This window comes from Homalodisca vitripennis, chromosome 6 (assembly GCF_021130785.1).
Source record: "Homalodisca vitripennis isolate AUS2020 chromosome 6, UT_GWSS_2.1, whole genome shotgun sequence".
Classification (NCBI taxonomy): domain Eukaryota; kingdom Metazoa; phylum Arthropoda; class Insecta; order Hemiptera; family Cicadellidae; genus Homalodisca; species Homalodisca vitripennis.
In genome coordinates this window covers 132,055,880-132,069,183 of record NC_060212.1, presented here as the reverse complement: position 1 = coordinate 132,069,183, position 13,304 = coordinate 132,055,880, and the positions used below count along the sequence as shown (strand labels likewise).

Genomic DNA, 13,304 nt, shown 5'->3' with positions numbered 1-13,304 from the left:
TGTGACAGTAACCATAAACCATGCATACATATGCGTGAGCAATATTCAAATAGAAATTATAATAAACAATTGTGAGCAGTAAGTAGCTTTTTTTCTTTTTAAGCTGAGACTAGAATATAGTGTTGACAAAATAAACATTTTAATTTTGCAATAAGAGTCCTGCTCAAGGTAAAGTGTAAATAACCAAGATTGTTTATATTTAACCTGCTTAGAATAATGAGTATTACAAGTAGGGGCTGATAACCAACAAGTATTGAGAAGCGGTAACCATTAAACACAGTAATCAGTTCACCTGTGCTGTGATAGTCTGAAAGCTTGTTTGTCAACAAAAACAATGCAGTCGACAGAGCACCACAGCTGATATGATCAGACGTCACAGCTGATATGATCACAGCTGATATGACTGGAGAGGGGACTGGAAAATCGATATGCACGGACTTTGCAATCGTGAAAGAACCTGAAACCACACTTTGAAATATGCACTGTATATAGCTTATAAGAGTTGAGATTGCACTGATATTCACCAATGGACTAAAGTTCTTATTATCCGGCTCGCTAAGGACCATGAAAAGAATGAATTTTGGTTATGAGAACCGTTAGATAATATTTTAGAGGCTCGATTAAGAAGGACCACTTCACACTAGGCAGTGAAGACGCCGAACACACTGATTTTAACAAGAGTTCACTAGGTTACACATAATGAGTTTATGAACAGTGCATATTCAAATAAAGTTTAGAAATTAAACAGTTACCTTTGTTTTCATGAGAGGTACCTAACCGTAGTCTGCTGTTGTTGAGGGCCAGGTTGTGATCAGTAAGTGTGGAAATAGGCTGCTGTCTTGTAGGCAGGCGTGAAGACGGAAGATGTCCTTCACGGATTCACTCACGCACAATACGACCGCAAACGAATAGTTCTTAACACTGTGGCCAGTCCTGTAGAGCACGGTAGACGCGGGTGTCCGGGAGCAGAGACGTTCTGGTAGAGATTGCCAATCCAGAGCACTGACTTTAATGTTAATGTAAATGTACAACAAATAGAAATAAACTAATATTTAAATAAGAGAGTAACACATGGGGGAGAGAGTAAATATGGTAAGCAGTGGCTAGAGTGTACATAAGTGCCCCAGGCGGAACCGGGAGTATAATGAGCAAGCGTGCCGTCGCTTGCAAGGTAGGCAATTGATAAGTCAACCGTTGTGATTGGTTGGTGAGTTTACAGTAAACAGCTGATTCGGGAAACAATGGTTCATTGCAATGAAGGAGGAGGAGCTCTTCTTATTGGAATATAAATTTTCTATTATTTCACAAAAGAAAACTCACAATTATCCAATAATTAGTGTATAATTATTGGATAATTGTGAGTTTTCTTTTGTGAAATAATAGAAAAAAAATGGTTCATTGGTCTGTCACTGTACGTGAATATTTTAATCCAGTAACGAATGGTATTGTAGGCGCTAGGCCGCAGAAAGAGATATAGAATTAATGCTTTATATACAGTTTAGTAAATAAAGGCAAATATAGAGCATAAATTGCCCAAAAAATATATACATAATTATTGTTCAATAAAAGTAGCCTTTTCATATTAGGCAATAAAAAACAAGTTATTTAATGCAATAAATACTTAACAGGTACAGTGTACAGTTAATGATAACAAAAATCGTCGTCCTAACTCAATCGAAAACACCACGTTTACCTCAATCACTGAAGTCCAAATTAGTTGAAGTTCTAATCAGTAGAGTTTTTCAAGTGTATTTTCCGACCGAAAGTGATTTTTTTCGATAATTATATACACGTTTACAGTTTAATGACACCTAAAATCAACGTCGAACTTAATTCTAAGCAGTCATTTTACGTCCCCAAGACGAATTTGAACGAAGTGGTCGCTAATTTAAACTGTTCGCCGTGTTACGGTTCAGGTTACTTTGCAACGTCACATGACCGCGCCCTATAGACATACCGTGATTACACTACACTATCCGAAAGGCCGAGCCCAAAAGTCTCGTTTGATTCTTTATGATTCAAACGAAAGGACAATTATATTTTTAACAACGGTCACTTCAATCAATTAAATCAATCAATTTAATATTTGTAGACAAGAGTAATAATAACTGTCCTTTTTTCTCCTGCTCCATGCTTTATTTTTTAATATCACTTAAAATTTCGGGGGGGGGTCCGGACCCCCTGGACCCCCCCCTTCGCTACGCCACTGGTTGGTAGCGGAGGCACATATACAGAGTCTTTGATGAAACCCCACAAGAAAAAATCACATACAGTAAGGTCCGGTGACCTTGGAGCCCAGAAATGTAAGGATGCGTCATTTTGTCCAGTGCGGCTGATCCACCGGTCACGAACTCTTTGATTTACAAATTGCCGGACTGCCACATACCAATGTGGCGGTGCCCCGTCCTGTTGGTAAATGAAGTCGTTCGAATCAGTCTCCAATTGGGGGAAAAGATAATTCTCAAGCATATCGAGATATGTTATTCCTGTAACAGTATTCTCAGCAAAGAAAAATGGACCGTACACCTTTTCCCGTGAAACCGTGCAAAACACATTAAATTTTGATGAGTTTCTCTCATGTTGCAAAATTTCAAGAGGTTTTTTCTGTGCCCCATATTCTAACGTTATGGCGGTTTACCTTTCCATTTAAATGAAATGTTGCCTATGCGCGATACAAAATTTTCATCGTCTATCATCTTATCAAGAACGAAGTTACAAAACTCCACGTGTCGTTCTTTATCACCCTCACGAAGAGCTTGCAGTATCTGAAGTCTGTATCCTTTCATGCGTAATCGTCGACGCAACACACGCCAGACGGACATAGGAGGCATGTTGAGCTGTTGAGCAGCGCAGCGAACAGATTTCTGAGGCCTGCATGTGAAACAATGGCGGACACGCTCCACGTCTTCATCGGACACTCTGGGACGGCCCGGTGACTTGCCTTTACACAGACAACCTGTTTCTTGAAATTGTGCATACCATCGTCTAATGCTCTGTGATGTAGGAGGATCAACACCATACTTATTAAGAAAGTCACACTGAACAGTTATTAACAGTTGCTGCTATCTAGCGGGAACCATTTAAAACTTTAAAAGATACTCTTTTCAACAGTATGTTGTTGGCGCATTTAGCTCAAGAAACAGAATAGTTATGATTTTATCAAATCGGATGATTCTTTTTGATACACCCTGTATAATAACTCACTGAGTAGGGTACTCTTACTCACTAACTGGATGGAGCACAGTGAATTCTAAAGCCGATCTGAGATGGTCAGTCACAAAATGATCAGCCTGCAAAGTGAGGGAGGTTGGATACTTTTTAGACAAACCTCATGCCTCATGTAAGATCTTTGAAAAGCAGTATTTAACACATGATTCCTGTCAATGCCCTTGGCTCATTAAGGAAGGATGTTGTTATGAAATTTTGTCAGTGTAAGGCTGTTTTGCTAGAAATGTTTTAATTCTACATGTGTTTCCTCTTAAAATTGTTTATAAATGTACATATATCTAGAGGAATACTATAAAGTTAACAAAAATACTATAATAGTCATTTGAAAGCGTAGATTTCCAGTATAATGTAGGTCAAGATGGATTCAGTCTTGGTTAATTCTGTGGATGATTTCAGGGTCTCGCTTCTTGTGGAGCATGGGCCTGTTTTGACGAATTCAACAGAATCGATCTGGAAGTGTTATCTGTGGTGGCTCAACAAATTTTGACCATCCAGAGGGCAATTAACGCAGGTACTCCTAGATTTGTATTCGAGGGGACAGAGTTAAATTTGGACCCAACTTGCTCTGTATTCATCACCATGAATCCTGGCTACGCTGGCAGATCAGAACTACCAGACAACTTGAAGGTATGAATCTTGCGTTTTGCAGTCTTTTGTTGCAAAAGAGACTAGTGGATAGAACTTGTTACAACTCTGATATGTTCTGTTCTGTTCACTTAGGACAAGAAACCGAAGAAACCTCTCATTGCTCTTAGTCCTAAAAGGACCTTTGTGCTGCTTTCAGAGTGACAGGATATTCAGGATGGGTGAGGTTGGGGGTAGGAACCATCTTCTGTTGAGATGAAAAGGAAAATTCAGTCCTAATTTACGTGTGTGGGGGAGAGTGGCAAATGCAAAATATTTAAGTTACTATTATTATGAATATTAAGTTACAGGAAATGCTGTATTTCAATACAACAAAAACTAGATTGTTATTATAGTTCATAATTTTAGGTTACAATATGAGAGTGATTCAGTTGTTTCCATAAACGTCTTTTTCTCCAAATCTCGGAAGGGGCCATGAACCCTTTCCTGGATATACCATGGTTGAGATCTCGTGTTAAATCCACCATGTGGAAGGATAGCAGGCAGTATATTTCATTCATGTCATATTGAAAGAAGGAGGGTCTAGCTCTGTTACTTAGACAACATGGGAAGATGTAGCAGGCTGAACAAGATTAAGGATCACTTAGATGAATAAAATAAAACATCTAGAAGAAGATAAATAACATATTCAAAAACTTTTTTTGACTGAAACTTTGGTTTGCCAAATCCTTAGTAAACCTTATTGTGAGTGGTTCCTCTTTCTGCATATTGTAATCTATGTATTAATGGAGTTTTGATTTTGTAGGCACTATTCCGTTCAGTGGCCATGATGGTTCCTGACTATGCTCTCATTTCTGAGGTGTCACTTTATGCTGCTGGGTTTGTCAGTGCTCGTCCCTTAGCTGTGAAGATCGTTGCTACCTACAAGCTTTGTTCAGAACAATTGTCCTCCCAGCAGCACTACGATTATGGTTAGTTATGAATTGAAAGAAATACAAGTAGAGGGATATATGAATGGTTACAATGAAGGCTAGATTGCAAGTGTTGGGTTTACCTGAGTTACATCATCAGTATTTAAAAACTTTGTAGTTTATTTAATGAAATGTTGACAGCATACACATTTAAACGTTCATACATAATTTTTCGTGGACGAAACATATGGGGTTGGATACCGCTCATGTCATAGTAATGAATACTCGATTTGCAAACTTTACCTTATATTACATTAAAAATTACAAGTTACAGCATGAAACGGCTAATTTATAATAAAAAAATATAAATTTTACTTATGAACAAAGCGTATGAGGTTTTGCTCGGCAGCTACAAAGTTTATGAGAGAAAAAAATACAATTGACAGTTAGGTTATTAATCCACTAAGAATTTAGTTTCAAGAACATCGAATGTAACTTATATTAACCAATAATGAGTAACAGGGTTGCGAAAATATGTAATATATAAAATACAACTAAATAACGGTACAATGTTACAAAAAAATGTATTTTACGTTATAGCAGAATGGCTTTTGATTAGTTGTTGCATGTTTACCATGATTTTATTGGAAAAAAAGCTTATTTTCTAGCACATTTTTAGCTTTTACGCCATGGGCCATATATAGTAACATGCCATGATGGTAGAGTATAATATGGCCATTGTGGGCCTCTAGTAGCACATTTTACCTCCCATCTGTTTAGTGTGTGCTTATTTCATTATGATTCACACCAAAATCCTAATGAAATAATAAGTGTACTTCTGACAGGTAATTAACCTACACGCACAACAAAATAAAGAAAAGTTGGTATGCGCCATTGGAATTGTCAAAGTACTTTACCGATGAGGAGCTAGATCTGGTGATTATTGTTTTATCAGTGGGAAAGATCCTGACTAAATTAAATCTTGCCTCAATTTATTGAAAATGTTAGTACTAAATTTTAAAACTTGGTTCTAACAGTTTTCAACAGTGAACACTGGTGAATTGCAAGTGGGGTGTTTAAAAGATTGAAATTAATAGCTGTCCTGAATCCAGGTAAAGAATTACAGAGGTCTGAAATTTAACACCTGATAGCTCTTCTTAGTATAATAAAATTTTACGATAGTATCATGCTTTCTTTTCTGTTGTCTTCTAAAGTCAACACTCCCTAGTCAGTTGATTAAAGTATACCTGGAACTGGAACTACAGATGTGACCAAAGAATTGGAACTAGATTCTTTGAAATGTTCTTTAGGAACAGGAACGTTCCCGGAACAGTTCACTCCTTTGAAACTCCATGTTCATTTAGAATGGTTTGTACAGCGTTTTACGGTTAAAATGTATGTCTATGATATATTTTATATATATATATACGAGGGGGTACCCAAAAAAAACCGGAATTATTTTATAAAAATTATATATTATCAAATTTTTTACAATACGACCTTATCTCCTTCAAAATAATCTCCATTACAACTAATACACTTGTCCCAACGGTATTTCCATTGATCAAAACATTTTTTGTAGTCATCTTTAGAAATGGCTGCAAGCTCGAGCTTCGTTTTTTTCTTAACCTCTTCAACGCTGTCAAATCGTTGACCTTTTCAAGCCTCTTTTCATGTGTGGAAATAAAAAAAAGTCGCATGGAGCAAGGTCAGGCGAGTAAGGTGCGTGGGGCAGCGGAATTATGCCGTTTTTGGCTAAAAACTGCCTAACTGAGATGGCTGTGTGTGCCGGTGCGTTGTCGTGGTGGAAGAACCAGTCTCCAGTCTGCCACAAATCGGGTCTTTTCTGGCGAACACTGTTGCGCAATCTTCTTAAAATCTCCAAATAAAATGTTTGGTTGACAGTCTGACCTGGAGGAACAAACTCAGAATGAACAATGCCTTTAGCATCAAAAAAGCAAATCAACATGGTTTTGAAGTTTGATTTGACTTGCCGACATTTTTTTGGACGAGCTGAAGATGGCGACTTCCATTGCCTTGACTGTTGCTTCGTTTCTGGGTCATAACCATAGCACCATGACTCATCACCAGTAATTACCTTTTCCAGAAAATCGGGATCATTTTCGAGATGTTCTTTCAGAAGGCGGCAAGTTTCAACTCGATGTGCCTTTTGATGGTCAGTCAGAAGTCGAGGAAACAAATTTGGCAGCAACCCTTTTCAGTCCTAAATCTCCTGTTAAAATTAAAATTCGCTGAACCGAGCTCCAAGTTAACCCACTACTCTCTGATAGTTCCTCAATTGTCTGTCGACGGTCGGTGAGCACAAGTTCACGAATTTTCTCAACATTTTCGTCCGTTCGAGAGGTTGATGGACGTCCAGAACGAGGTTTGTCTTCAATCGACATGTTGCCATTTTTAAATGGAGCGAACCACTCGTAGACCTGAGTTTTCCCCATAGCATCATCTTTGTAAGCTGTATTCAACATTAAAATAGTTTCTGCAGCATTTTTACCAAGTAAAAAACAAAATTTCACAGCTGCACGTTGTTCACTTAAACTTGCCATGACAAAAAACGAAACAAGAACAAAACAGGGTTAGCGAAAACAGTCACTACGAACGAACAGAATGCACTAGGACAACGGAACTGGGGTCACTGAGCTCGCAATGGGTTGCACGACACACGCCTAGCGGCAGGAATGTGTACTACACGCTGCCGGCTGCCAGCAATACAATTCCGGTTTTTTTTGGGTACCCCCTCGTATATATATATATATATATATATATATATGAAACAAAAATTATGAAAACCAGTTGAGCAGAGACATTTTTTAAAATTCTTTATTGCAATAAATATAATTAAGGCATGTATATAATGGAATATCTTACATACCAAATATTGAAGCATTCTCGTACCTTGTATGTACTGTATTGTGCCAGTACAAAATCAGCCAGGAAATAAATAATGTAGGTAAGAACCTGTCAGAATAGAATGCCTGGAACTATTTTACTATACCAGTTCCAAGCCCGGAACGTTCTGATTGTGACAATCCCAGTTCCAGTTCCGGAAGATTCTGGCTCACCTTTGACTGGAACTCAAGCAAATCACTTTGGGACTCCTTAAAGACGGCCTAACCCAGGAGTTCCTTACTCTCTTAACTTCTATTTTACACTTCCTTACTTTCCAGTTTAAAGGTACGCATGCAGGAATTTTTATAAAAATTGCAAAATAGTTGGTATCTTTTAACATTCTTATAACCAATGTAATACAGCTGATGCCTATCAGAGGACAAAATGTTTGCTATTTCTGGCTTGTGCATGCGTACCTTTAAAGTGGTCGTGCTTGCTTATGCCTTGACGGATTCCGTTGAAACTAGTACCATTGGATTTGCAATAAAATTTCCAAATAACTGGTGTCTAGTACATTTTTTATAACTATACTGGTTTTTTTTTTGTTATTTGACTTTAAATATTTTCAACAGACGCCATTTTGTTTATATTAAAGAAAGTAGGTAACACAATTATTTTCTTCTCTCTTACCTATTTAAACCTATGTGCCAAATTTGGTTTCTTTAGCTTTGGAGATAATAATTTGTTAATAAAAAATACAAAGTGGCGGCTAGCGACAAAACGAAGTGGAAATTGGAAAAAAGTTCTTCATGTTTAGCTTAGAATCATACATAAAATCTGAAAATGTATAGCCAGGTGAACCTTTTTGTTACGCTTTGTATAATAGCTAGAGAGATAACACAGTGTACTGTATTGGCTATTGGATGCAGCAGACATCGCTAACTCTGGTGAAGTGGTTCAATATATCAATAATAAATCTGAAGATGAAGATCTTTCTAACAGCACAGAAGTGATATTGAGTCTAATCATTTTTGGTATATAATTTGAATATTGACTGGTCAAACAGTGGCTGCGCCAATTATGTTTCAGTACAATCTACTAATGTACTCGTATTTTATAATAAGCAGTTTGAATGAATACTAGAGAGGTTTAACAGTGTGTTGTATTGATTGTGGTAGGCACACTTAACACCGGTCTTGTCAGAGGAATAGTTGTAAATCAATAGTTAACGCTACCAAACTTAATTAATTTTGATTCATTATAATAAAAATGTTTTCATTTGTTTTCAGAACCCCTTTAATTAATTTATTCCCCACAAAAACAGATCCAAGCTGTTTGTCAAATGTAAGTTTTTATTCATCAATAAACGTTTTCTAGTCAAATGTTTTCTGAATTTTTGTAGCTAAATTAGCTGAAAAACAGTTTTTCATGGAAAATACATTTTCACCTTGTAAACCGGAGACTCTAGAGGAAATTATTAGACACCGGTTACTTTCTAGTGTCTTACTGCTCTATTAATTGAACTATCAATGTGTTTAAACGTGTTACATGTTACAGGTATGAGAGCTGTGAAAACAGTGCTCAATGCAGCAGAAAACCTTAAACTAAGATATCCAGATGAAAATGAAGATATAGTAGTTCTTCGGTCAATCACTGACGTCAATTTGCCAAAATTCCTAAATCATGACATACCACTGTTCCAGGTGTGCATTAATATTTTTATTTATAACTAGTTTATAAATAGTGTTAGTTTACTGTTTCAAATTTAAACAGTGCAATTACTACAATAATAATACTCAATAGTTGTTGTGAATAAATAAATAATTTAGAGTTGTTAACAGTTAAAAACTAGATGCCATTGTATTATGACCAATTAAGAACAACTTCCACAGTTACTTACCAGGCTTGTCAGTGTGGACAGAACCTTTTGGACAATGTTGTCGATGGTTTGGATAGGCGAGAACATGTGCTTAGCATATTTCTTGATCTGTCCAAAGCCTTTGACTGTGTGCACCACGAGACACTGTTGCACCAGTTGGAGAAATGTGACATTCGGGGTCTCCCACACTTATTGATCGGTTCTTACCTTAAGGATCAACATCAGTGCGTGGAGATTTCGAACGTCATTTCAATCAAAATTAAAATAGCCCACGGTGTTCCTCAGGATTCTATCCTCGGGCCGCTCCTGTTTTGATTTATGTCGGCGGATTGAATTCAGTTATCCAGCATGGAAAACTGGTTCAATATGCCGATGACACGACTCTTTGTTTTAAAAGTAAATCAATACAAGAACTGGAAATCACCTGTTTCATGGAACTGAACACTTGCATTCAGTATTTCACTGAAATGAATTTGAAAACAAATGAGTCAAAAACAATTGTAGTAAATTTCTGCCTTTGTCAACATGATCGAGTGGTACGTCCGGCCGTATTTATAGATGACGACCTTCTCGAAGAAAATAACTCCACAAAGTTTTTATGAATGATTCTGGACAAAGGACTGACTTGGAGCGATCATGTTGACAGGGTCTGTGCTAGAGTGACCTCAGGTATCTATGCTCTGCGCAATCTAGCAAAATTTTGTTCCCCAGAAGTTTTAAAAATGGCCTACTATGGCCTAATCCATCCTCATTTTGCGTATGGGATAAGACTTTGGGGAAGTTGTGCAAAAAACAAAATGGAGCGTGTCTTTAGACTTCAGAAAAAGGCTGTCAGAATCATTAAAAATTTGAATTACAGAGAGTCGTGTAGGGAATCTTTCAGGGAGTTGAGATTGCTGACTTTGCCTTGCCTCTATATTTTTGAGGTGATCATGTACTGCAGATCAAGAAGTTGTGCAAAAAACAAAATGGAGCGCGTCTTTAGACTTCAGAAAAAGGCTGTCAGAATCATTAAAAATTTGAATTACAGAGAGTCGTGTAGGGAATCTTTCAGGGAGTTGAGATTGCTGACTTTGCCTTGCCTCTATATTTTTGAGGTGATCATGTACTGCAGATCAAGGTGCACCTTGATCCGTGGCAGAAACGTTCATCAATATGAAACTAGAGGCAGGGACAACTTTCAAACTCATCAATGAAGATTGACATTAGCGCAACATCTACCGCAAGAAGTTGGTGTCAGATTAATCAATAGGCTCTCTGAAGAAATAGAAATTTCCAATAATCAAAATCAATTTAAAACGCGTCTCAAACTCCTTTTGGAGTCCAAGGCTTTCTACTCTGTTGATGAATTCAAGACGCTGGGATATTTGAGATTGCTGGATCTGAGGTCAATGCTATTGTGTCCTGAATGATTGTATGAATTTTGAATATGAGGTTGTGTGAATGTGTAGATGAAATCGTGTATATTGACTTAAACTATTGACGATTGCGATACAATGTAAAAATTGTTAAAAGAATGCAATGAAGAGATTATTATTATTATTATTAGATTTTCCAACAGAATGATATTGTGATTAAATGTGGTGGTAACAGCTGACTTGCTGGTCCTTTCAAACCCAAAAACCACATGTCAAAAAGTTTAAATAATTTATTAAAATGAAAAAAACAAACGTGAATTTGAACGTGAAATTTTAGATTAACAAGATAGATAGTTCTATTGGACTACAGAGCACAGTGCTCATTGAACATTTCCTTCCTCTCTAAACATATGTTACTATTAACTCCTGAATCTTGGTTTGCACAGGGCATTACTTCAGACTTGTTTCCTGGAGTGGTGTTGCCTGAACCAGACTATAGAGCCCTCAATGTGTCCTGCGTGGAGGCTTGTCAGGCTGCCAATCTCCAGCTCACAGATTACTTTCTACAGAAGATACAACAGATATACGAGATGATGATAGTCAGGTGGGGCTTCATGATTGTGGGTATGCCGTTTGGTGGCAAGACTGCAGCCTATCGTACACTAGCTGATGCATTGGCCATCATCGAGGAAAAGGTATTGTACAACTGTAAATTCACCAGTTTATTTCCAATGCAAAATAATATTCTTATGATAAAATTTGCATATTTTAGGGCTAACATTTTTCAACATGTTGCTACCAAAAAACTTTGGCGACAATTATCAATAGGTTTTTAATTTATACAAAAATTTTAGCTGTATTCTGTCTTTTTCCTTCTTCCTTTAAAAAATAATGTCATAAAAGTAATAATATTCAATTAATCAATTTCCAGTTTCATTTAGTCTAATAATTCATCTCCTCAACAGTGCTTAGTTTATATACAGTGTTACTTTAAATGAAAATTAAATTAATAAAAAAAGAAGTGACTAATTCGTTTTTGAAAATTCTCTATTGAATGAATGAATGAATGAATGTTTATTGTCATATTACATCTTACAAAGATCCAGCTATGCTGGTAAGACAGATGACATAGTCAGAAATTTCCCTTTTTTTCGGTCTCCCATCGTTAGTACTAATAGATTTCACAAGATTCTAGCTAAAAATGATTTGCTAACAAATAAATAAGCTCTATTATAAATAACAGTATTAACATTTTCAGCTATGAATAAATTAACTATAAAACTAATTAACAGTATTAAAACCTATGTCAAACATTTATTTTGTAAAGCATTCCTGAGTCAGATAACATTAAAATTGTAGTACACCATAATGTAATAACAATCATTCATTAAACTAATTAACTAATAAAACAATAAAATTAGTTAAATAATTAACGAATAAAACAATAAATTACTAAAACAATTAACAAGTAAAACAATAAAATTAATAAAACCATTAACAAATCAAACAATAAAATTGGTAACAATATAACAATATTCAAAAAAACAAAAAGGAGATCAATTATTGAATTTTGTATTATATTAAATTAAGTTTTTTTAGGAGAAAACACTTAATCTTCATAACTAGATTATTATGTTTTTGTCATTTTAGAAATTCGGAAATCTTGTAATAAGCCTTTTTGACAAACATACTTTTTATTCTATCTAAGAATTCAACTTGTGGCATTTGTTTGAAATTGTTTAGGCAATTTGTTGTAAAGTTTAATACCCATATAATACAAACTTTTTTCAAATATGGCTGTGGTGTGTACAGGGATATATTAACAAATTGGTATTTCTAGTATTGTGTTGATGAATAGTTTTTTCTTTAGAAAACCAGTTTAAGTTTTGATGAACTTGACTCAGTACTTCATACATGTACACACAAGGGACAGTAAAAATCTTCAGTTTCTTAAATTTTTCTTTACAAGAACTTCTTCTGGATGAGAATGTCATTATTCTTATAATCTTTTTTGGATTTTTAACACTTTTTCTGTTATCTCTATGAGCCCCACAATGTAATTCCAAACTTCATAATTGAGTAAAAATAGCCATAGTATAGGCTTCATCTTTCTTTTTTTTCTTTTTAAACTTGTGATGTGTGTAACACAGCTCATATTAAAACAAATAGAATTGAGTTTTTTACATAAGTTTTGTATTTTTTCCTGTCCATGTCATATGCTCATCAAAACAAACTCCCAATAGTTTTACATTTTTGCAGCTATTTATTTATTCTTTATCTATTGTGACTGTAAACATTTTCTTTCTCTTTGCTGTCTGTTTTTGAAGTGAATAATATTTGTTTTTGTAGTATTCAGAATCATTCCATTTAACTTTAAACCACTCTTCTAATTTAACTATAGTTTGTTCAACTAATAATTTCATTACATGTAAGTTTTTCTCCTTGATTATAGCTGTGGTGTCATCAGCATATAAGACTAAATTTCGTGTCTATGTC

At 35.7% G+C, this 13,304-nt stretch overlaps 1 protein-coding gene across 1 annotated transcript in view; it reads left to right on the top strand.

The window, feature by feature from the left end:
- Positions 1–13,304, top strand: part of LOC124364921 (dynein axonemal heavy chain 7-like) — a 167,109-nt gene that overhangs the window by 51,906 nt on the left and 101,899 nt on the right. Inside the window, 4 exon segments of the mRNA XM_046820729.1 lie at positions 3,625–3,855; positions 4,619–4,784; positions 9,129–9,274; positions 11,255–11,503. Coding sequence (XP_046676685.1) covers positions 3,625–3,855; positions 4,619–4,784; positions 9,129–9,274; positions 11,255–11,503 — 792 coding nt within the window.